The sequence below is a fragment of the Cherax quadricarinatus genome, chromosome 19, assembly GCF_038502225.1.
Source record: "Cherax quadricarinatus isolate ZL_2023a chromosome 19, ASM3850222v1, whole genome shotgun sequence".
Classification (NCBI taxonomy): Eukaryota; Metazoa; Arthropoda; class Malacostraca; order Decapoda; family Parastacidae; genus Cherax; species Cherax quadricarinatus.
Window position 1 is genome coordinate 29,948,986 of NC_091310.1, and position 21,802 is coordinate 29,970,787.

Genomic DNA, 21,802 nt, shown 5'->3' on the forward strand with positions numbered 1-21,802 from the left:
GTGAAGAAGATGAGTTTTTTCTAAGCAATCACCCTAGAGGGTTAATAATGCAGGACAACCCAAGAAAATTATTCTGTGAAGCTTATCTCTGCTGGGATCCTCAATTGGGCCTCAGGGATAGATGATTAAGGAAAATACTGAAGGGTTAATATGTCTGAGTTGCTGAACAATCAGTCACACTTTTCTAAAAGAGGTACCAGTATATAATACATGTATATGAGTGAGCATATGAGCAGCAGAATGCATGATCATCTCTTGGGTAACTCCTACGAGTCCATGAAACACTATAGTGACAAATTAAAAGACATGTTCTTGGACAATACCGCTACAATTAATAACGCCATAATTCATCCCTTGAAAAGCCATCAACTGCAGACTGCACTTATGAATTTATGCAAATAAAATGCTATGAAAAGTGCCTATAGGGATACGTACATTAATATAACCTAATAAACAGTACTGATAGGCATAATTTTTCTTTTATTTGGCAAAACTGGATACATAACTAGAGTGCTTTTGCAATGTGAGGCTTATATGGATGAATGTAGAAATATTAAATTGCAGCCCATACCAGAAATTTCTATCACTCATTCTACTGTATTAGTAGAGCTATATTAATTATTATTTTATATAAAAAAGAAAGTTGACAACATAAATTTATATAAAATATTTTCTTAGTTCATTATTGCTCATGGTATAGGTGAGATTTGTCACCATCACTGGATAAAGATATACAGTATATTTATTCAGCAAAGAAAGCAAATATTTTACTATATACAGTACCTCTTCAGGAACAGCCCGAATATTTGTGAAGCCTTTTCTGAAGACAACGAAGACACGTTTTGCCCCACAGCGAAGAGCAGATGTGGCACAATCAAAGGCAGTGTCTCCAGCACCCAGGACAAGCACCACACCCTTAATGGATGGCAGCTGAGACTTACAACTGCACATCCCTGTCAAGGTAATATATTAAGTTAATTTACATTACCTTTAAAATGAGGTAAAATATGTACATGATAAAAGATAAAGATTTTATTTCATTGCAAGGTTACAATGTGTATTTACAATTTTGATTTGTTAAGCACAAAGAAAGCCAATATCAAGCCGGGGCATTTCAGTCACTTATCCTAGTATATAATAACTACTTAAGTCTAGACAGGATAAGAGTGGTTTAATTTTTAACCCTTTCAGGGTCCAAGGCCCAAATCTGGAGTCACGCACCAGTGTCCAAGAATTTTCAAAAAAAAAATTTGTTATTTTTTCTTATGAAATTGTAGAGAATCTTTTTGTGAAGGTAATAAAACAAAAAGTACGAAATTTGGTGGAAAATTGATGAAATTATGCTCTCGCGAATTTTGATGTGTCAGCGATATTTACGAATCGGCGATTTTCCCGACTTTGACTCCCATTTTAGGCCAATTACATTATTCCAATCAACCAAATTCTTAGCTATTTCACTAGTATTACTTCTATTCTATCGATTGAGCACAAGAAATCGCCAAGTCAACTGTTTCAACTACAAAATAAAGTGATCGGAAATTGTTAATTTGGCCAATTTAACACAAAGTTCAAAATATTCCAATTTCAAAATAGGGTCCAGAATGAACAATGTAGGCATTCCTGGCACTAAACTAACATTTCCTCTGTTCATTAGTTATGTTTTGAGGCTTTACAAATAAATTAGATTTTGATTTTTTATTCACATAATGAATTTTTATTACTGTTATGCAATACTGTAATAATTGTATAAATATCATCACCATATTTGTGAATGTATATTAGACCCACCAGCTGACGTGTATTAGACGTGTGAGGTCGTTTGTTTACTCTTGAATATCGGCAAAAATTTAACATTTCCGCTACTTTGAGCTCAGTTTCAAGCCATTTCCAATGCTAAAACCAATCAAAATCATCTCTATTTCTGTAATATGTCTTCCATTCTATCAAATGAGACCAAGAAATCGCAAATACAACTAAAAAAACATACGAAAAAACACTGCAAAGTTGCTGTTTTAATCGAAAAATCATGATTTCATTTTTTTTCTCTCATTATACACAGTGTGCTGCAGGATCTGTTTTATGTGGTGCACACATACCACATAGATGTATTCTCTCATATCTAGGCCCAAATGTACCACTCACAGTTTATCAGAGTGAGCTGAGCTCATGGCGTAGATCTACGGTTTGGACCCTGAACGTAAAGCCGTAGATCTACGGGACGGACCCTGAAAGGGTTAATAAATCTTTATCTTAATACTATGCCTAATATGATGCCTAAGAAATACATAATACAATTAACCTGTAAAATATTGCGATACTATGGAGGGTACCATGAATTTGGCATATGTAACAATTTTCTTTGACTTCAGTTTAGTTTAAAGCTCAGCCTGATTTAAGATACACTACAAATCCCCAGGATGTGGCCCACACTAGTCAACATTCAGATATCTACCTACTGTAGATGAACAGGGTCGACATGTGTAGGAAATATGCCCATACGACTCTCTCAAACCAAGATTTCTTCAGTTGTGAGTTGAGCACTTTACCATTAAGGTACTTTACCATTTCAGGTACCACTGTTCTGTGGTAGCCCTCAAACAAGACATTTGATGTTTTCATGAACACTATTGCAATTTTCAACTAGTAAAATATGTATAGAGCAATACCACACAATAATTTATAGTAGAGTACGTACGTATATACAATAAACAGCTCACCTGGTTTACTAGCTGCTGTTACCATAGGCAAGAAATCTTTACTGGTGTAGAAACCCATCTCATTGTTCAGATCAGCAAATATACTAATCTTTTTAGGCTCAGGAAGACCAATCCCAATGAATATTGCCTCATAACCATCTTGCTGCAAGCCCTGAAATTTTATGTGAAAAATAACATCTCTCCATAATTAAGTAAAAATAAGATACTGAGCATAGAGGTTTCATTATAATTAATGACTATAATGTGCAGTAAAATTCTACAGGTTACATCCTTCAGTTAGGGTCTTGGGGGAAATAAAAAAGTAAAAGTTCTATTGCAGATGGGAGCACAAAGCTCAAACTAACTTATACTAATTTTGACTTTAATCTTTTGCACCTCTGCCCATCCCTCATATCAGCACCCCTCCACCATGTAGCACTGTATGACCCATGCAGGTTTAGTGCTTTTTTTTACTGATTATAAAAACACAATAATAGAACACTTCTAGGTAGTAGGTTGGTAGACAGCAACCGCCCAGTCAAGTATTACCGTCCGGCCAAGTGAGAGTAAAACGAAGACTGTAATTGTTTTACACGGTGGTAGGATTGCTGGTGTATTTTCCTGTCTCATGAACATACAAGATTTCAGGTACGTCTTGCTACTTCTCCTTACATTTAGGTCACACTGCACATGCATGTACAAGCATATATATATACATACACACCCCTCTGGGTTTTCTTCTAGTTTCTTACTAGTTCTTGTTCTTGTTTATTTTTTCTTATCTCCATGGGGAAATGGAACAGGATTCTTCCTCCATGAGCCATGCACGTTGTAAGAAGCAACTAAAATGCCGGGAGAAAGGGGGCTCATAACCCCTTCTCCTGTATACATTACTAAAGTTAAAAAGAGAAACTTTTTTCTCTTTTTGGGCCACCCTGCCTCGGTGGGATATGGCCAGTTCGTTGAGAGAAGAATAGGAACACTTGTATAGACATACAGGTACTGAAAAATGTCAATTCAACTAAATATTTTCTACATGTATTTAGTTGAATTGAATCTAGCATGGCTTTATGATTACCTTTAGACTAAGTATAATAAAATGCATCATATTTACAGTACCTTAATTGTTATATCCGAGAGAGAGAGCTGACGGCCGTGATGTACTTTAACACCAAGATCCTTCATGAGATCCACTTCGAAATTAACAACTTCAAAGGGGAGTCGGTACTGTGGAATTTCTGAAGAACTCAAGCCTCCAACATAATCTTTCTTCTCAAAGACATCAATGTTGTGATAGCCAAGTCGTCCCAAAAATGTTGCACAAGATATCGAGGCAGGTCCACACCCTACAATGAAAATTTTAGTGTGCATTTTTTTATAATAAATAGCAGATCAATACAGTTAAGTTATTCATTATTTTTTATATTAATATTATTGTATATACTGTATAGTGTTGATTCTAAAGTATAAAATTGAACACTTCCCTTCAGGTAGTAACTCATTACAGTTGTGACTGGGTGTGGACGTGTGAATTGCTTATTACTTTGTATTTTGTTCATGATTGTAACCATGTATGACTTTTTTTTTTTTTTTTAACAAGTCGGCCATCTCCCACCGAGGCAGGGTGACCCAAAAAGAAAGAAAATCCCCAAAAAGAAAATACTTTCATCATCATTATTTAACACATTCACCTCACTCACACATAATCACTGTTTTTGCAGAGGTGCTCAGAACACAACAGTTTAGAAGCATATACATATAAAGATACACAACATATCCCTCCAAACTGCCAATATCCCAAACCCCTCCTTTAGAGTGTAGGCATTGTACTTCCCATTTCCAGGACTCAAGTCCGGTTATATAAAAATAACTGGTTTCCCTGAATCCCTTCACTAAATATTACCCTGCTCACACTCCAACAGATCGTCAGGTCCCAAATACCATTCGTCTCCATTCACTCGTATTGAACACGCTCACGCACGCCTGCTGGAAGTCCAAGCCCCTCACCCACAAAACCTCCCTTACCCCTTCCTTCCAACCTTTTCGAGGACGACCCCTACCCCGCCTTCCTTCCCCTACAGATTTATACGCTCTCCATGTCATTCTACTTTGATCCATTCTCTCTAAATGACCATACCACCTCAACAACCCCTCTTCAGCCCTCTGACTAATACTTTTATGAACTCCACACCTTCTCCTAATTTCCACACTCCGAATTTTCTGCATAATATTTACACCACACATTGCCCTAAGACAGGACATATCTACTGCCTCCAATCGCCTCCTTGCTGCTGTATTCACAAGCCAAGCTTCACACCCATATAAGAGTGTTGGTACTACTATACCTTCATACATTCCCTTCTTTGCCTCCATAGGGGTGGCACAGTGGCTAAAGCTCCCGCTTCACACACGGAGGGCCCAGGTTCGATTCCCGGTGAGTGGAAACATTCCGACACGTTTCCTTACACCTGTTGTCCTGTTCACCTAGCAGCAAATAGGTACCTGGGTGTTAGTCAACTGGTGTGGGTCGCATCCTGGGGCACAAGATTGAGGACCCCAATGGAAATAAGTTAGACAGTCCTCGATGACGCACTGACTTTCTTGGGTTATCCTGGGTGGCTAACCCTCTGGGGTTAAAAATCCGAACGAAATCTTATCTTATCTTATCTTAGATAATGTTTTTTGTCTCCACATATACCTCAACGTACCACTTGCCTTTTTATCCCTCATCAATTCCATGATTAACCTCATCCTTCATAAATCCATCCGCCGACACGTCAACTCCTAAGTATCTGAAAACATTTACTTCTTCCATACTCCTCTCCAATTTGATATCCAATTTTTCTTTGCCTAAATCATTTGATACCCTCATCACCTTACTCTTTTCTATGTTCACTTTCAACTTTCTACCTTTACACATACTCCCAAACTCTTCCACTAACCTTTGCAATTTTTTTTAGAATCTCCCATAAGCACAGTATCATCAGCAAAAAACAACTGTGTCAATTCCCATTTTGTATTTGATTACCCATAATTTAATCCCACCCCTCTCCCAGACACCCTAGCATTTACTTCTTTTACAACCCCATCTATAAATATATTAAACAACCATGGTGACATTACACATCCTTGTCTAAGACCTACTTTTACCGGGAAGTAGTCTCCCTCTCTTCTACATACCCTAACCTGAGCCTCACTATCCTCATAGAAACTCTTTACAGCATTTATTAACTTACCACCTATTCCATATACAGTGGACCCCCGGTTAACGAACTTTTTTCATTCCAGTAGTATGTTCAGGTGCCAGTACTGACCGAATTTTTTCCCATAAGGAATATTGTGAAGTAGATTAGTCCATTTCAGACCCCCAAACATACACGTACAAACGCACTTACATAAATACACTTACATAATTGGTCGCATTTGGAGGTGATCGTTAAGCGGGGGTCCACTGTACTTGCAACATCGGCCACATTGCTCCCCTATCCACTCTATCATATGCCTTTTCTAAATCCATAAATGCAATAAAAACTTCCCTACCTTTATCTAAATACTGTTCACATATATGCTTCAATGTAAACACTTGACCTATACATCCCCTACGCACTCTAAAACCTCCTTGCTCATCCGCAATCCTACATTCTGTCTTAATTCACTTATAATTAATAATCTACTGTTCAACTATGAAATAATTACTGTCCTACTGTACAACTATGATACTGTACAACTATGATAAAATCTTTAGTGTTCAGTAGTCTGTAAGCCAATAATGTAAAGTTGGCCCATAATGCCTAGGCATAATAGAGGCTCTCCTTGCATTGCAACCCACTATTGTAAATATAAAATCTCAAAGTACTGTTTGCAAAGACATAAAATAAAAAAATAAATAAAATAAAACTAATTCTTTCAATTAAAACCCTACTGTTTATTTATTGATTTATTTTATGTTTTTGCAAACAGTACATTGAGATTTTGTATTTACAACAGTGGGTTGCAATGCAAAGAGAGCCTCTATTATGCCTAGGCATTATGGGCCAACTTAACATTAACATTATTGGCTTACAGACTACTTAACACTAAGGATTATATCATAGTTGTACAGTAGTATAGTAATTATTTCATAGTTGTACAGTAGATTATTAATTATAAGTGAATCAAACTTGTACAAGACAAAAGGTATATTCATATTTTCTAAAATGCTTTCTGTGAAAACAATGATTCAATTATATTCCTGTCAACAATGGATAAAAGGTTCAAAGTGATTGTTGAAGTTATGATGTGGGAGTACATAAGTGAGTACTATGTGTATACTCAGTAAACTTATTCCTCTATAATTTTTACAGTCTCTTTTGTCCCCCTTCCCTTTATATAAAGGGACTATACATGCTCTCTGCCAATCCCTAGGTACCTTCCCCTCTTTCATACATTTATTAAACAAAAATACCAACCACTCCAACACTATATCCCCCCCTGCTTTTAACATTTCTGTCATGATCCCATCAGTTCCAATTGCTTTACCCCCTTTCATTCTATATAATGCCTCACGCACCTCCCCCACACTCACATCCTGTTCTTCTTCACTACTAAAAGATGGTATACCTCCCTGGCCAGTGCATGAAATTACCGCCTCCCTTTCTTCGTCGACATTTAAAAGTTCCTCAAAATATTCTCACAATCTACCCAAAACCTCCATCTCCCCATCTACTAACTCCCTTACTCTGTTTTTAACTGACAAATCCATTCGTTCCCTAGGCTTTCTTAACTTGTTTAACTCACTCCAGAATTTTTTCTTATTTTCATTAAAATTTCTTGACAGTGCCTCTCCCACTATCATCTACTCTCGTTTTACACTCTCTCACCACTCTCTTCACCTTTCTTTTACTCTCCATATACTCTACTCTTCTTATAACACTTCTGCTTTGTAAAAACCTCTCATAAGCTAACTTTTTCTCTTTTATCACACCCGTTACTTCATCTTTCCACCAATCACTCCTCTTTCCTCCTGCACCCACCCAATTATAACCACAAACTTCTGCCCCACATTCTAATACTGTATTTTTGTAACTATTCCAACCCTCTTCAACCCCCCCACTACTCATACTTGCACCAGCCCACCTTTCTGCCAATAGTTGCTTATATCTCACCCGAACTTCCTCCTCCCTTAGTTTATACACTTTCACCTCCCTCTTGTTGTTGCCATTTTCCTCTTTTCCCATCTACCTCTTACTCTAACTGTAGCTACAACTAAATAATGATCCGATATATCAGTTGCCCCTCTATAAACGTGTACATCCTGGAGCCTACCCATCAACCTTTTATCCACCAATACACAATCTAACAAACTACTTTCATTACGTGCTATATCATACCTTGTATATTTATTTATCCTCTTCTTCATAAAATATGTATTACTTATTACGAAACCTCTTTCTACACATAGCTCAATTAAATGCTCCCCATTTTCATTTACCCCTGGCACCCCAAATTTACCTACTACTCCCTCCACAACATTTTTGCACACTTTAGCATTGAAATCCCCAACCACCATTACTCTCACACTTGGTTCAAAACTCCCCACGCATTCACTCATTTCCCAAATCTCTCTCTCTCCTCTACACTTCTCTCTTCTCCAGGTGCATATACGCTTACTATAACCCACTTTTCACATCCAACCTTTATTTTACTCCACATAATCCTTGAATTAATACATTTATAGTCCCTCTTTTCCTGCCATATCTTATCCTTCAACATTATTGCTACTCCTTCTTTAGCTCTAACTCTATTTGAAACCCCTGACCTAATCCCATTTATTCCTCTCCACTGAAACTCTCCCACCCCCTTCAGCTTTGTTTCACTTAAAGCCAGGACATCCAGCTTCTTCTTATTCATAACGTCCACAATCATCTCTTTCTTATCATTTGCACAACATCCATGCACATTCAGACTTCCCACTTTGACAATTTTCTTCTCATTCTTTTTAGTAATTATTACAGGAAAAGGGGGTTACTAGCCCATTGTTCCCGGCATTTTAGTTGACTTTTACAACACGCATGGCTTACGGAGGAAAGATTCTTATTCCACTTCCCCATGGATATAAAAAGAAAAGTAATAAGACCAAGAACTATTAAGATAAAATTCATAGAAAACTCAGATGAGCGTGTATAAACAAACAAGTGCATGTATGTATAGTGTGACCTAAGTGTAAGTAGAAGTAGCAAGACATACCTGTAATCTTGCATATTTATGTGACAGACAAAAGACATCAGTAATCCTACCATCATGTAAAACAATTACAGGCTTTCATTTCACACTCACTTGGCAGGATGGTAGTACCTCCCTGGGTGGTTGGTGTCTACCAACCTACTACCTACCTACCTACTACATGTGGATGATTTATTACCTTTATCACTTGGTCATGATTGTGATCAGATCTACCTGGAGTTCAATACCTTCGTAACTTGCTCAGCTATCAAAACTTTGGGGCCTAGTCCCTGGACCCACTTGTACCTCTGTAATCCTTTGACTACTGCTCACAGGACTGGTATGGGGCACATAATAAAGATATTAAACTGAACAACCTTCAGGTGCTTATGAATGATTTTCATGCACAAATAATATACTGTGCTTTACAGAACTGCAAATTACAGTAGAATTCTGTATTAATTTTTCCTCAAGAGAGATATAAAAAAACTATTTTCAAATGTTGCAGTGGGCATCCTCATGAGATAGAACAATGAGTTTCCTCAAATACTAGTGTTCAGCTGGATAAGAAAGGTAAACTAATAACAGGAATATGAATTCCCTATTATGTAATAAAATCTTAGTGAAAAGGAAAAAAATATGCAACATTGATTAATAAACAGTACAATATGTAACAAATTAATGCAATTATAACACGAGATTCTTATATTGTATGCTCAAGGCCAGGGGCAGAAGAAGAGAAATGCATATATTGTCGTATTCACATGGGTTGAAGGTACTGACCAATAAGAGCAATCTTTGCATCATAACTCTCTGGAAGATCTGCTGGTAAGTTGGGTGGTCGAACTTGTGGAATATTCATCTGACGGAATATCTATAAAAGAAAGAAAAACCTCATGCTGTATTTTAATATCTTATTTCAATATATATATTTTTTTAATATTAACTGAGCTTTTAAATCTCTGCACAAAATTCAATTTAAACCAGCAAATAATAGAGCCTACTAGACTGGAGAATACACTAGACTTCATCTTCACTAACAATGATGATCTGATAAGAAATGTCACCATATCAAAAACAATATACTCAGATCACAACATAATTGAGGTTCAGACATGTATGCGTGGAGCCCCAGACCGACATAATGAGACTAGTCACAAGGGAGCATTCACCAAATTCAACTTCAATAACAAAAACATAAAGTGGGACCAAGTAAACCAAGTCCTAACTGATATAAGCTGGGAAGATATACAAAGCAACACAGACCCCAACTTATGCCTAGAACAGATTAACTTGGTGGCACTCGATGTATGCACAAGGCTTATTCCTCTAAGAAAAAGGAGGAGTAGATGTAAAGTAGAAAGAGACAGGCGCTCCGTTTACAGGCGACGGAAAAGAATAACAGAGCGGCTAAAAGAGGTCAATATATCTGAAATGCGTAGGGAGACACTGGTCAGAGAAATAGCAAGCATCAAACTTAAGCTAAAGGAATCTTATAGGAGTCAGGAATCGCGGGAAGAACTAAAAGCCATAAATGAAATCGAAAGAAACCCAAAGTATTTCTTCTCCTATGCCAAATCAAAGTTGAGAACAACGTCCAGCATTGGGCCCCTACTTAAACAAGATGGGTCCTACACAGATGACAGCAAGGAAATGAGTGAGCTACTCAAGTCCCAATATGACTCAGTTTTTAGCAAGCCGCTAACCAGACAGAGTCGAAGATCAAAATGAATTTTTTATGAGAGAGCCACAAAATTTGATTAACACAAGCCTATCTGATGTTATCCTGACGCCAAATGACTTTGAACAGGCGATAAATGACATGCCCATGCACTCTGCCCCAGGGCCAGACTCATGGAACTCCGTGTTCATCAAGAACTGCAAGAAGCCCCTATCACGAGCCTTTTCCATCCTATGGAGAGGGAGCATGGACACGGGGGTCGTCCCACAGTTACTAAAAACAACAGACACAGCCCCACTCCACAAAGGGGGCAGTAAAGCAACAGCAAAGAACTACAGACCAATAGCACTAACATCCCATATCATAAAAATCTTTGAAAGGGTCCTAAGAAGCAAGATCACCACCGATCTAGAAACCCATCAGTTACACAACCCAGGGCAACATGGGTTTAGAACAGGTCACTCCTGTCTGTCTCAACTATTGGATCACTACGACAAGGTCCTAAATGCACTAGAAGACAAAAAGAATGCAGATGTAATATATACAGACTTTGCAAAAGCCTTCGACAAGTGTGACCATGGCGTAATAGTGCACAAAATGCGTGCTAAAGGAATAACAGGAAAAGTCGGTGGATGGATCTATAATTTCCTCACTAACAGAACACAGAGAGTAGTCGTCAACAGAGTAAAGTCCGAGGCAGCTACGGTGAAAAGCTCTGTTCCACAAGGCACAGTACTCGCTCCCATCTTGTTCCTCATCCTCATATCCGACATAGACAAGGATGTCAGCCACAGCACCGTGTCTTCCTTTGCAGATGACACCCGAATCTGCATGACAGTGTCCTCCATTGCAGACACTGTAAGGCTCCAGGCAGACATCAACCAAATCTTTCAGTGGGCTGCAGAAAACAATATGAAGTTCAACGATGAGAAATTTTAATTACTCAGATCTGGTAAACACGAGGAAATTAAATCTTCATCAGAGTACAAAACAAATTCTGGCCACAAAATAGAGCGAAACACCAGCGTCAAAGACCTGGGAGTGATCATGTCGGAGGATCTCAAATTCAAGGACCATAACATTGTATCAATCGCATCTGCTAGAAAAATGACAGGATGGATAATGAGAACCTTCAAAACTAGGGAGGCCAAGCCCATGATGACACTCTTCAGGTCACTTGTTCTATCTAGGCTGGAATATTGCTGCACACTAACAGCACCTTTCAAGGCAGGTGAAATTGCTGACCTAGAAAATGTACAGAGAACCTTCACGGCGTGCATAACGGAGATAAAACACCTCAATTACTGGGAGCGCTTGAGATTCCTAAACCTGTATTCCCTGAAACTCAGGCGGGAGAGATACATGATTATATACACCTGGAAAATTCTAGAGGGACTAGTACCGGGGTGGCCTGGTGGCCTGGTGGCTAAAGCTCCCGCTTCACACACGGAGGGCCCGGGTTCGATTCCCGGCGGGTGGAAACATTTCGACACGTTTCCTTACACCTGTTGTCCTGTTCACCTAGCAGCAAATAGGTACCTGGGTGTTAGTCGACTGGTGTGGGTCGCATCCTGGGGGACAAGATTAAGGACCCCAATGGAAATAAGTTAGACAGTCCTCGATGACGCACTGACTTTCTTGGGTTATCCTGGGTGGCTAACCCTCCGGGGTTAAAAATCCGAATGAAATCTTATCTTATCTTACCGAACTTGCACACGAAAATCACTCACTACGAAAGCAAAAGACTTGGCAGACGATGCAACATCCCCCCAACGAAAAGCAGGGGTGTCACTAGCACGTTAAGAGACCATACAATAAGTGTCAGGGGCCCGAGACTGTTCAACTGCCTCCCAGCATACATAAAGGGGATTACCAACAGACCCCTGGCAGTCTTCAAGCTGGCACTGGACAAGCACCTAAAGTCGGTTCCTGACCAGCCGGGCTGCGGCTCATACGTTGGTTTGCGTGCAGCCAGCAGCAACAGCCTGGTTGATCAGGCTCTGATCCACCAGGAGGCCTGGTCACAGACTGGGCCACAGGGGCGTTGACCCCCGGAACTCTCTCCAGGTAAACTCCAGGAAGTGAAGCCTTAAAATGCTCTTTTCAGTATTTAGACCAAAGGGCCATTTTTTTTCCAACACGTTGGCCGTCTCCCACCAAGGTAGGGCAACCCAAAAAAGAAACAATTTCACCATTATTCACACATAATCATTGTCTTTGCAAAGGTGCCCAGATATGACAGTTCAGATGTCACTCCAAACAGCCAACATCCCAAACCCCTCCTTTAAAGGGTCACTTGTAAATAAATACGTATATACTTTACCATATATGATGAAGACTATGTCTCTGATTAAGGTAGACGAGGATTGTAACTGGAAGTGCTGTGCTACGTATTAGTCTGTGCATATCCATGTAAAAGCAGTCTTCTGACATATACAGATTAACTCAGGTATTGTTAATTTTAAGAACATTAACAACTCCACAATTTTTTTAAAAATAAATTTTAAAATTCTAAATTTTTATTCTTACTAATATTATTTCATTGGTTTTACATATCCAGGTGTAAATTCTGAGTAAGAATATGGGAGGATTATATTACTATTGGTAAGAAAGATATACTCTGTATAGTAGCAATAATGATGAAGGATAAGTTATGACAGGAAAAGAAGGAATATAAATCTATAAATTCAAGGATTATGTGGAGTAAAATAAGGGTTGGATGTGAAAAGTGGGTTATAGCAAGTGTTTATGCACTTGTAGAAGAGAGAAGTGTGGAGGAGAGAGAGAGAGATTTTGGGAAATGTTGAGCAAGTGCATGAGGAGTTTTGACCCAAGTGAGAGAGTACTCATGGTTGGGGATCTCAATACTAAAGTGGGTAAAAATGTTGTAGAGGAAGTAGTAGGTAAATTTGGGGTGCCAGGGGTAAATGAAAATGAACTATGTGTAGAAAGAGGTTTGGTAATAAGTAATTCATATTTTATGAAGAAGAGGGTAAATAAGTATGTATACAAGATATGATATAGCACATAATGAAAGTAGTTTGTTAGATTATGTATTAGTGGATAAAAGGTTGATGGGTAGGCTTCAGGATGTAAATGTTATAGAGGGGCAACAGATATATTGGATCATTATCTAGTTGAAACTACAGTTAGAGTAAGAGGTAGATGGGACAAGAGGAAAATGGCAACAGTAAGAGAGAGAGAGAGGTGAAAGTTTATGAAGTAAGGGAGGAGGAAGTTAGGGTGAGATATAAGCAACTACTGGCAGAAAGGTGGGCTAGTGTAAGTATAGGTAGTGAGGTGGTAGGTTGAAGAGGGATGGGATAGTTTTAAAAATGCAGTATTAGAATGTGGGGTAGAGGGACTAGTACCGAACATGCACACGAAAATCACTCACTACGAAAGCAAAAGACTTGGCAGACGATGCACCATCCCCCCAATGAAAAGCAGGGGTGTCACTAGCACGTTAAGAGACCATACAATAAGTGTCAGGGGCCCGAGACTGTTCAACTGCCTCCCAGCACACATAAGGGGGATTACCAACAGACCCCTGGCAGTCTTCAAGCTGGCACTGGACAAGCACCTAAAGTCAGTTCCTGATCAGCCGGGCTGTGGCTCGTACGTTGGTTTGCGTGCAGCCAGCAGCAACAGCCTGGTTGATCAGGCGCTGATCCACCAGGAGGCCTGGTCACAGACCGGGCCGCGGGGGCGTTGACCCCCGAAACTCTCTCCAGGTAAACTCCAGGCTATAGGAGGGTGGGTGCAGGAGGAAAGAGGAGTGATTGGTGGAATGATAAGGTAAAGGGTGCAATAAAAGAGAAAGAGGTAGCTTATGAGAGGTTTTTACAAAGCAGAAGTGATATAAGAAGGGCAGAGTATATGGAGAGCAAAACAAAGGTGAAGAGAGTGGTGAGAGTGCAAAAGGAGAGCAAATGATAAAGTGGGAGAGACATTGTCAAGAAATTTTCCTGAGAATAAGAAAAAATTTTGGAGTGAAATAAACAAGTTAAGAAAGCCTAGGGAATGAATGGATTTGTCAGTTAAAAGCTGAGTAGGGGAGTTAGTTGATGGGGAGCTGGAGGTACTGGGTATATGGCGGAAATATTTTGAGGAACCTTTAAATGTCGATGAAGAAAGGGAAGCAGTAATTTCATGCACTGGCCAGGGAGGTATAACATCTTTTAGGAGTGAAGAAGAGCAGGATGTGAGTGTGGGGGAGGTGCGTGAGGCATTACATAGAATGAAAGGGGGTAAAGTAGCTGGAACTGATGGGATCATGACAGAAATATTAAAAGCAGGGGGAGAAACAGTGATGGAGTGGTTGGTATTTTTGTTTAATAAATGTATGAAAGAGGGGAAGGTACCTAGGGACTGGCAGAGAACGTGTGTAATTCTTTTATATAAAGGAAAGTGGGACAAAAGAGATTGTAAAACTTATAGGGGAATAAGTTTACTGAATATACCAGATAAAGTGTATGGTAGAGTTATCATTGAAAAAAATTAGAGGTAAGACAGAGAGAAGGATTGCAGATGAGCAAGTAGGCTTCAGAATGGGTAGATGTGTAGATCAAGTGTTTACATTGAAGCATACATGTGAACAGTATTTAAATAAAGGTAGGGAAGTTTTCATTACATTTACAGATTTAGAAAAGGCATATGATAGAGTGGATAGGGGAGCAATGTGGCAGATGTTGCAAGTGTATGGAATAGGTAGTAAGTTACTAAATGCTTTAAAGAGTTTTTATGAGGATAGTGAGGCTCAGGTTAGGGTGTGTAGGAGAGAGGGAGATTGCTTCTCAATAACAGTAGATCTTAGACAGGGATGTGTAATGTCACCATGGTTGTTTAACATATTTATAGATGGGGTTGTAAAAGAAGTAAATGTTAGGGTGTTGGGGAGAGGGGTGGGATTAAATTATTGGGAATCAAATACAAAATGGGAGTTGACACAGTTACTTGCTGCTGAAGGAAAAAAGGTGAGTGGTGTGTTGAGGTATCTGTGAATACAAAAAATGTTATCCATGTAGGTACCAACATTTTTAAATGGGTGTGAAGCATGGGTTGTAAATGCTGCAGCGAGGAGGCGGCTGGAGGCAATGGAGATGTCGTGTCTAAGGGCAATGTGTGGTGTAAATATTATGGAGAGAATTCATAGTATGGAAATTAGGAGGAGGGGTGAAGTTACTAAAACTATTAGTCAGAGGGTTGAATAGGGACTGTTGAGGTGGTTTGGTCATTTACAAAGAATGGAACAAAGTAGAATGACTTGGAGAGCATATAAATCTATTGAGGAAGGAAGGCAGGGTTGGGGCCATCCCTGAAAAGGTTGGAGGGAGGTTAAAGGAGGTTCAGTGGGGGAGAGGCTTGAACTTCCAGCAAGTGTCCATGAGCATGATAGGAGTGAATAGAGACGAATGGCTTTTGGGACCTGATGAGCTGTTGGAGTGTGAGCAGGGTAATATTTTGTGAAGGGATTCAGGGAAACTGGCTAGCCAGACTCGAGTCCTGGAAATGGGAAGTACAATGCCTGCAGTTTAAAGGAGGGGTTTAGGGTACTGGCAGTTTGGAGGGATGTCTAAGCTGTCGTATCTGAGTGCCTCTGCAAAGACAGTGATTATGTATGAGTGATGGTGAAAGTGTTGAATGAAGATGAAAGTTTTTTCTTTCATTTTGGGTCACCCTGTCTCGGTGGGAGACGACTGACGTGTTAAAAAAAAATGGTAAGTTTGGGGTATGTATTTGTAGATTGTTTCAGCATATAGAGAAAAGGAATGACTACAATAAGACAAAAAAGTTTATCATATACAGTATGTGATGAATAAAGAGGAAAGCTCAAGATCAGGCAAGTTCTGAGCAAATTGAGGAGTAAAAGGCATACAGTGGAACCTCAAATTTCGAACGTATCGCTTATCAAACTCTTTGAAAATAGAAAGCTTTTTTCAAACTAACTTTGTCCCTATTATCGAACTCGCCCCTATTTTCGAACCACCGGGTACTGGACCTGTCCGCGTCCCCACGCAGGTGCCGTGAGCCAGTCTGGTTTTGTTGATCCTTGAGCGAACACTAACCTGCGCTCTCGTTCAAACATTTTACGATTATTTCATTGTGTTTAGTGCTTGTGGGACTGTGAAATAAGCTACAATGGGCCCAAAGAAACTTGCTAGTGGTACCCCTGTGGTAAAGTGAGAAACACCATAGAGGTGAAGAAGGAAATAATACAGAAGTGGAATGATGTCCAAATGTTTGTGGAGAAGTATCACACTGAGCAAGCTGAAACAAGCTATCTTTGCAACAAGTTCAGTGACAGAACCATGTCCCATTTTAGGGAAATCTTAAAGAGGCACCAGAAACAGAGGACTGTGGACAGTTATTTTGTGAGACAGGGGTCCAGTGACTCTCAAGCTGGTCCTAGTGGCATTAAAAGACAGAAGGGAAGTAACCCCAATGGAAATAGAAAGGACCCCAATGGAAATAGAAAGGACCCCAATGGAAGTAAGTCACTCTGTCTGACTTTTTTGGGTTATCCTAGGTTCTCTAGGTTCTCTACTGATTCTATGTCATCATTGAAGGCTCTTGACTCATATAATGACTCCAACAACATGCTCATTGGGAAAGCCAGGTATAGATACTCAAAAATTAGGGACAAAGGAATTAATGTACAATTGCTATGGATCCCATCACACATTGGATTACTCCTTCATGATAAAGTTGATATGTTAGCCAAGAAGAGTACCCAGAAGGAGAATGTAGAATATAACTTTGGTATAACTGTGTCTAGCATTAGGAATAATATTAGGAGAGAAGTAAATAATGAAAATGATTGTTATAGGAATGCAGTTAGAAGCCTGAGTAGATCTATAACCCACTATGATAACATGAATGTAGATAAGTATGTTTATGGAGCAACTTGCAATGTGAACAGACTGACTGATGTTGTAGTGGCCAGGCTTAGGCTTGGTTACAAGTACTTCTGGCAGTTTGGGAGACACACAGGTGATGATCAAACTAAATGTAAATTATGTGATCAGGCATATGGTCACTCTCTTGAACACTATGTGCTTAATTGTCCACTTATTGAGGAATACAGAGACAGACAGTATAATAACCTATGTGAAATGTAAAGATATCTTATTAATGAAAATAAGATACCAGATATACTAAGCAAATTTCCTAAATTTGCTTGTAACAGATAAGTGAACTATAGATATGTAGATATAAATCCATATGTATTCCTGTTAACCCTTTGGGGCCTAGTTCCTAGGCCTTTTGTGTATCCATATGCTCTCGTGCTACCGTCCACAGGATGGATATGGGGTGCACAATAAACTAGCCACTTCGGTGGCAAAATCTAAAAATCTAATCTACACATATGCTGCTATGTATGATAATTCTATGTAGCTGTATTTGTGTATACCTGAATAAACTTACTTACTTAACCCCAGAGACAGCTTTGATACCTTTAGTCCTCATGGAGAGGAATTCTCTTTCTAAACACTAACCCCAACTCCCTCTCCTCCTCCTCCCTGTCTTCCAGATGCCATCACCAATCTTCAATAAAGGTAAGTAAAATGTTATTTTATATGCACCTACCATCCGACTTATGACCTGCTCGACTTACGACCACTTGACTTACGACCACTCGACTTACGACCGTGTTTTTTATACCAAATTTCTGGGAAATAAACAACTATTTGTGTTGTACACAGTGTTTATCCTAAACCTTACAGTATAAAATACAGTACTAACAGCATAAAAGGTAAAGTAAAACATGAAATACGAAAATAAAACAATAAAATAGTCATTACAAAAATGTTTTGTTGATATTCAGTAGTAAAGTTTGACTTACGGCTATTTCGACTTACGACCGGTTTCTCGGAACTGAACTCGGTCGTAAGTTGGATGGTAGGTGTGTTTATTTAAATTTATTAATATGTACACAATTGAACACTATATTTGTTGTGTATGTAAAACTATAATTAATCTCTATAAAATGTATTTTTTTGTGAATATTTTTGGGTTTCTGGAACGAATTAATTGCATTTCCATTATTTCTTAGGGGAAATATTGCTTCGCTTTTCAGACTTTTCGAATTGAGAACTAACTCCTGAAATTGATTAAGTTCAATATTTGAGGTTCCACTGTATTTTGTTTTATATGAGTATATATGTATCTTATTGAGGATAGGCAGCCTCTGGCTTATCAAGATTCTTTTAGCCAAGAATGAGGCTGCCTCCATGTGATCACCCATCCAGTAACTGGACAATTAAGATTTACTATGCTTATACAGTACTTACATCTGTTGCAAACTGCTGCAAACCACCAATATTAATGGGACCTTCCTCGGTGGCATAGAGGTTACAACCGCCTACACAGAGGTCACTGGTAGGACACACCATCCCACATGTCATTCCAAGTGGGTTGTCCGAGAAGATCATCTTGGCTGCTCCATAGTAATTCTGCCAGGTTTAATATATGCACAGTCACTCCAATATGCATAATATAAACACCTTTTTTAATACTCTTTGCACATGTAATCTGAATTAATGATGAGAAAAAGGGTGTGATAAAAGAGAAAAAGGTAGCTGATGAAAGGTGAGGAAAGTGGTAAGAAAGTGCAAAAGGAGAGCAAATGAGAGTGGGAGAGGCACTGTCAACAAATTTTGCTGAGAATAAGAAAAAAACTTAAGAGCGAGATAAATAGGTTAAGAAGGCCTAAGGAACAAATGGATTTGTCAGTTAAAAACAGAGTAGGGAAGTTAGATGACAGTGGCATCATAAGAAGGGGAGGGCACCCCAGGCGACTCCATTTAGGGGGTGACACCATAGAGCCTCTAAAGGTGATACTAATGCACAAAACAGTGCTGCAGTAACACAAGAGAAAAATCCTTCATTTCTATATAGCTTATTATATGATTGCAGAGTACAAATAGGCCTATATATAGAAAATCATTGACTTTGATGATGTGATTGATGATTTTGCAAGATTGAAGGCAAGGAAATGTATGATCAGATTCACCGAGATGTTACCTGTACTCAAGGCCAAATCGGAACTACAATCATGAACAAATTATAGAGTAATGAGCAGCAGACCGTCATAGTATATGGTAGTTACGTTCCTGAAAACGCCATGTTAAGTAAAACTGTGTTAGATAAACTGAAGAACTCATGGGAAAAATAGGGTTACATTCCTGGGAGCCCTCAAAAAACCAACCTATCTTTTTTTTAGACCAACAGATCTTACAAAAATAAAAGTGAATACCTAATTGTAGTTCATTGTAGTGATACATTTTGTTTTTACTGCTTAAGACTACAAATGTGACAGAAATAATAGTATTTCTTACCTTAAATTGTGGGTGCTGGTGTTTGTGGATGATTGTGAAGAGAGCGGAGATGCATGGTTTGGCCCTACTGGGCTGAGGTGGATGGTTGTTGGTTGTTGGCAGAAGTGGATGGTAGAGGTTCTGCTACTAAAGTCATGGTTGTATTGGAGTGTGCATAAATTCTGAAATGGATCTCTGGGCTCTTTTACCCTGCAATACATTATACATGTACAGCTGACAGTAAGGTATCATCAGCTAGTCTAGACCCCACTTCAAAGCACTGCTTCTAGATTTGTCAGGGTCCTCTTACCTGGAGTTTACCTGGAGAGAGTTCCGGGGGTCAACGCCCCCGCGGCCCGGTCTGTGACCAGGCCTCCTGGTGGATCAGAGCCTGATCAACCAGGCTGTTACTGCTGGCTGCACGCAAACCAACGTACGAGCCACAGCCCGGCTGGTCAGGAACCGACTTTAGGTGCTTGTCCAGTGCCAGCTTGAAGACTGCCAGGGGTCTGTTGGTAATCCCCCTTATGTATGCTGGGAGGCAGTTGAACAGTCTCGGGCCCCTGACACTTATTGTATGGTCTCTTAACGTGCTAGTGACACCCCTGCTTTTCATTGGGGGGATGTTGCATCGTCTGCCAAGTCTTTTGCTTTCGTAGTGAGTGATTTTCGTGTGCAAGTTCGGTACTAGTCCCTCTAGGATTTTCCAGGTGTATATAATCATGTATCTCTCCCGCCTGCGTTCCAGGGAATACAGGTTTAGGAACCTCAAGCGCTCCCAGTAATTGAGGTGTTTTATCTCCGTTATGCGCGCCGTGAAGGTTCTCTGTACATTTTCTAGGTCAGCAATTTCACCTGCCTTGAAAGGTGCTGTTAGTGTGCAGCAATATTCCAGCCTAGATAGAACAAGTGACCTGAAGAGTGTCATCATGGGCTTGGCCTCCCTAGTTTTGAAGGTTCTCATTATCCATCCTGTCATTTTTCTAGCAGATGCGATTGATACAATGTTATGGTCCTTGAAGGTGAGATCCTCCGACACGATCACTCCCAGGTCTTTGACGTTGGTGTTTCGCTCTATTTTGTGGCCAGAATTTGTTTTGTACTCTGATGAAGATTTAATTTCCTCGTGTTTACCATATCTGAGTAATTGAAATTTCTCATCGTTGAACTTCATATTGTTTTCTGCAGCCCACTGAAAGATTTGGTTGATGTCCGCCTGGAGCCTTGCAGTGTCTGCAATGGAGGACACTGTCATGCAGATTCGGGTGTCATCTGCAAAGGAAGACACGGTGCTGTGGCTGACATCCTTGTCTATGTCGGATATGAGGATGAGGAACAAGATATGAGCGAGTACTGTACTGAACTGTACTGTACTGTACTGAAAAAGCGAGTACTTTTTCAGTGAAAAAGTCTGCTAGTTTTGCAGCAACATGGAACTGCTCGCATAACTGCCGCAGTGTTAACTGCTTTTCTTCAGGTTCTTCATCTTCTGTTATGTGGCTTCCTTGTATCTGTGCATCAAGCTCTGCCAACATTTCCTCTGGACTCCTGTTGTCGTCGTCGTCGTCACCATCATCGTCTAAAAGCTCATTCACATCTTTATTCATATCTTCAAAACTATCACCTGGTAATCTCCTTGCCAGCTAAACAATTTCCTGAGCCTGACTCTCAAGCTAGGAAAAACCATTCAATTAACTACAGAAGGCCATAACTTTCTCCAGCCTGCATTTAATGTTGATTGGGGCAATTCATTCCATGCACTTCTAACATAGATGATAGCATCTGCAATGTTAAATTTATTCCAGAAACTTGGTACTGCCAGGTTGGAGTCAGAGTCCATTGATGCAACTAGTTTTTTCACAACTTTTTTTTGTGTAGTTACCCTTGAATGACTTAATAACTCC

At 39.6% G+C, this 21,802-nt stretch overlaps 1 protein-coding gene across 2 annotated transcripts in view; it reads right to left on the reverse strand.

Annotated features, from left to right (window-relative positions):
- su(r) (dihydropyrimidine dehydrogenase su(r)) overlaps positions 1-21,802 on the reverse strand; it is a 99,112-nt gene that overhangs the window by 26,646 nt on the left and 50,664 nt on the right. The window contains exons 4-8 of one of the 2 annotated variants that reach the window (XM_070086615.1): positions 18,873-19,034; positions 9,681-9,771; positions 3,816-4,042; positions 2,718-2,868; positions 784-953 (exon numbers count right to left, since the gene is read on the reverse strand). In XM_070086615.1, coding sequence (XP_069942716.1) covers positions 784-953; positions 2,718-2,868; positions 3,816-4,042; positions 9,681-9,771; positions 18,873-19,034 — 801 coding nt within the window. The remainder of the gene's footprint in view (positions 1-783; positions 954-2,717; positions 2,869-3,815; positions 4,043-9,680; positions 9,772-18,872; positions 19,035-21,802) is intronic. The other variant, XM_070086616.1, reaches the window with a different exon arrangement.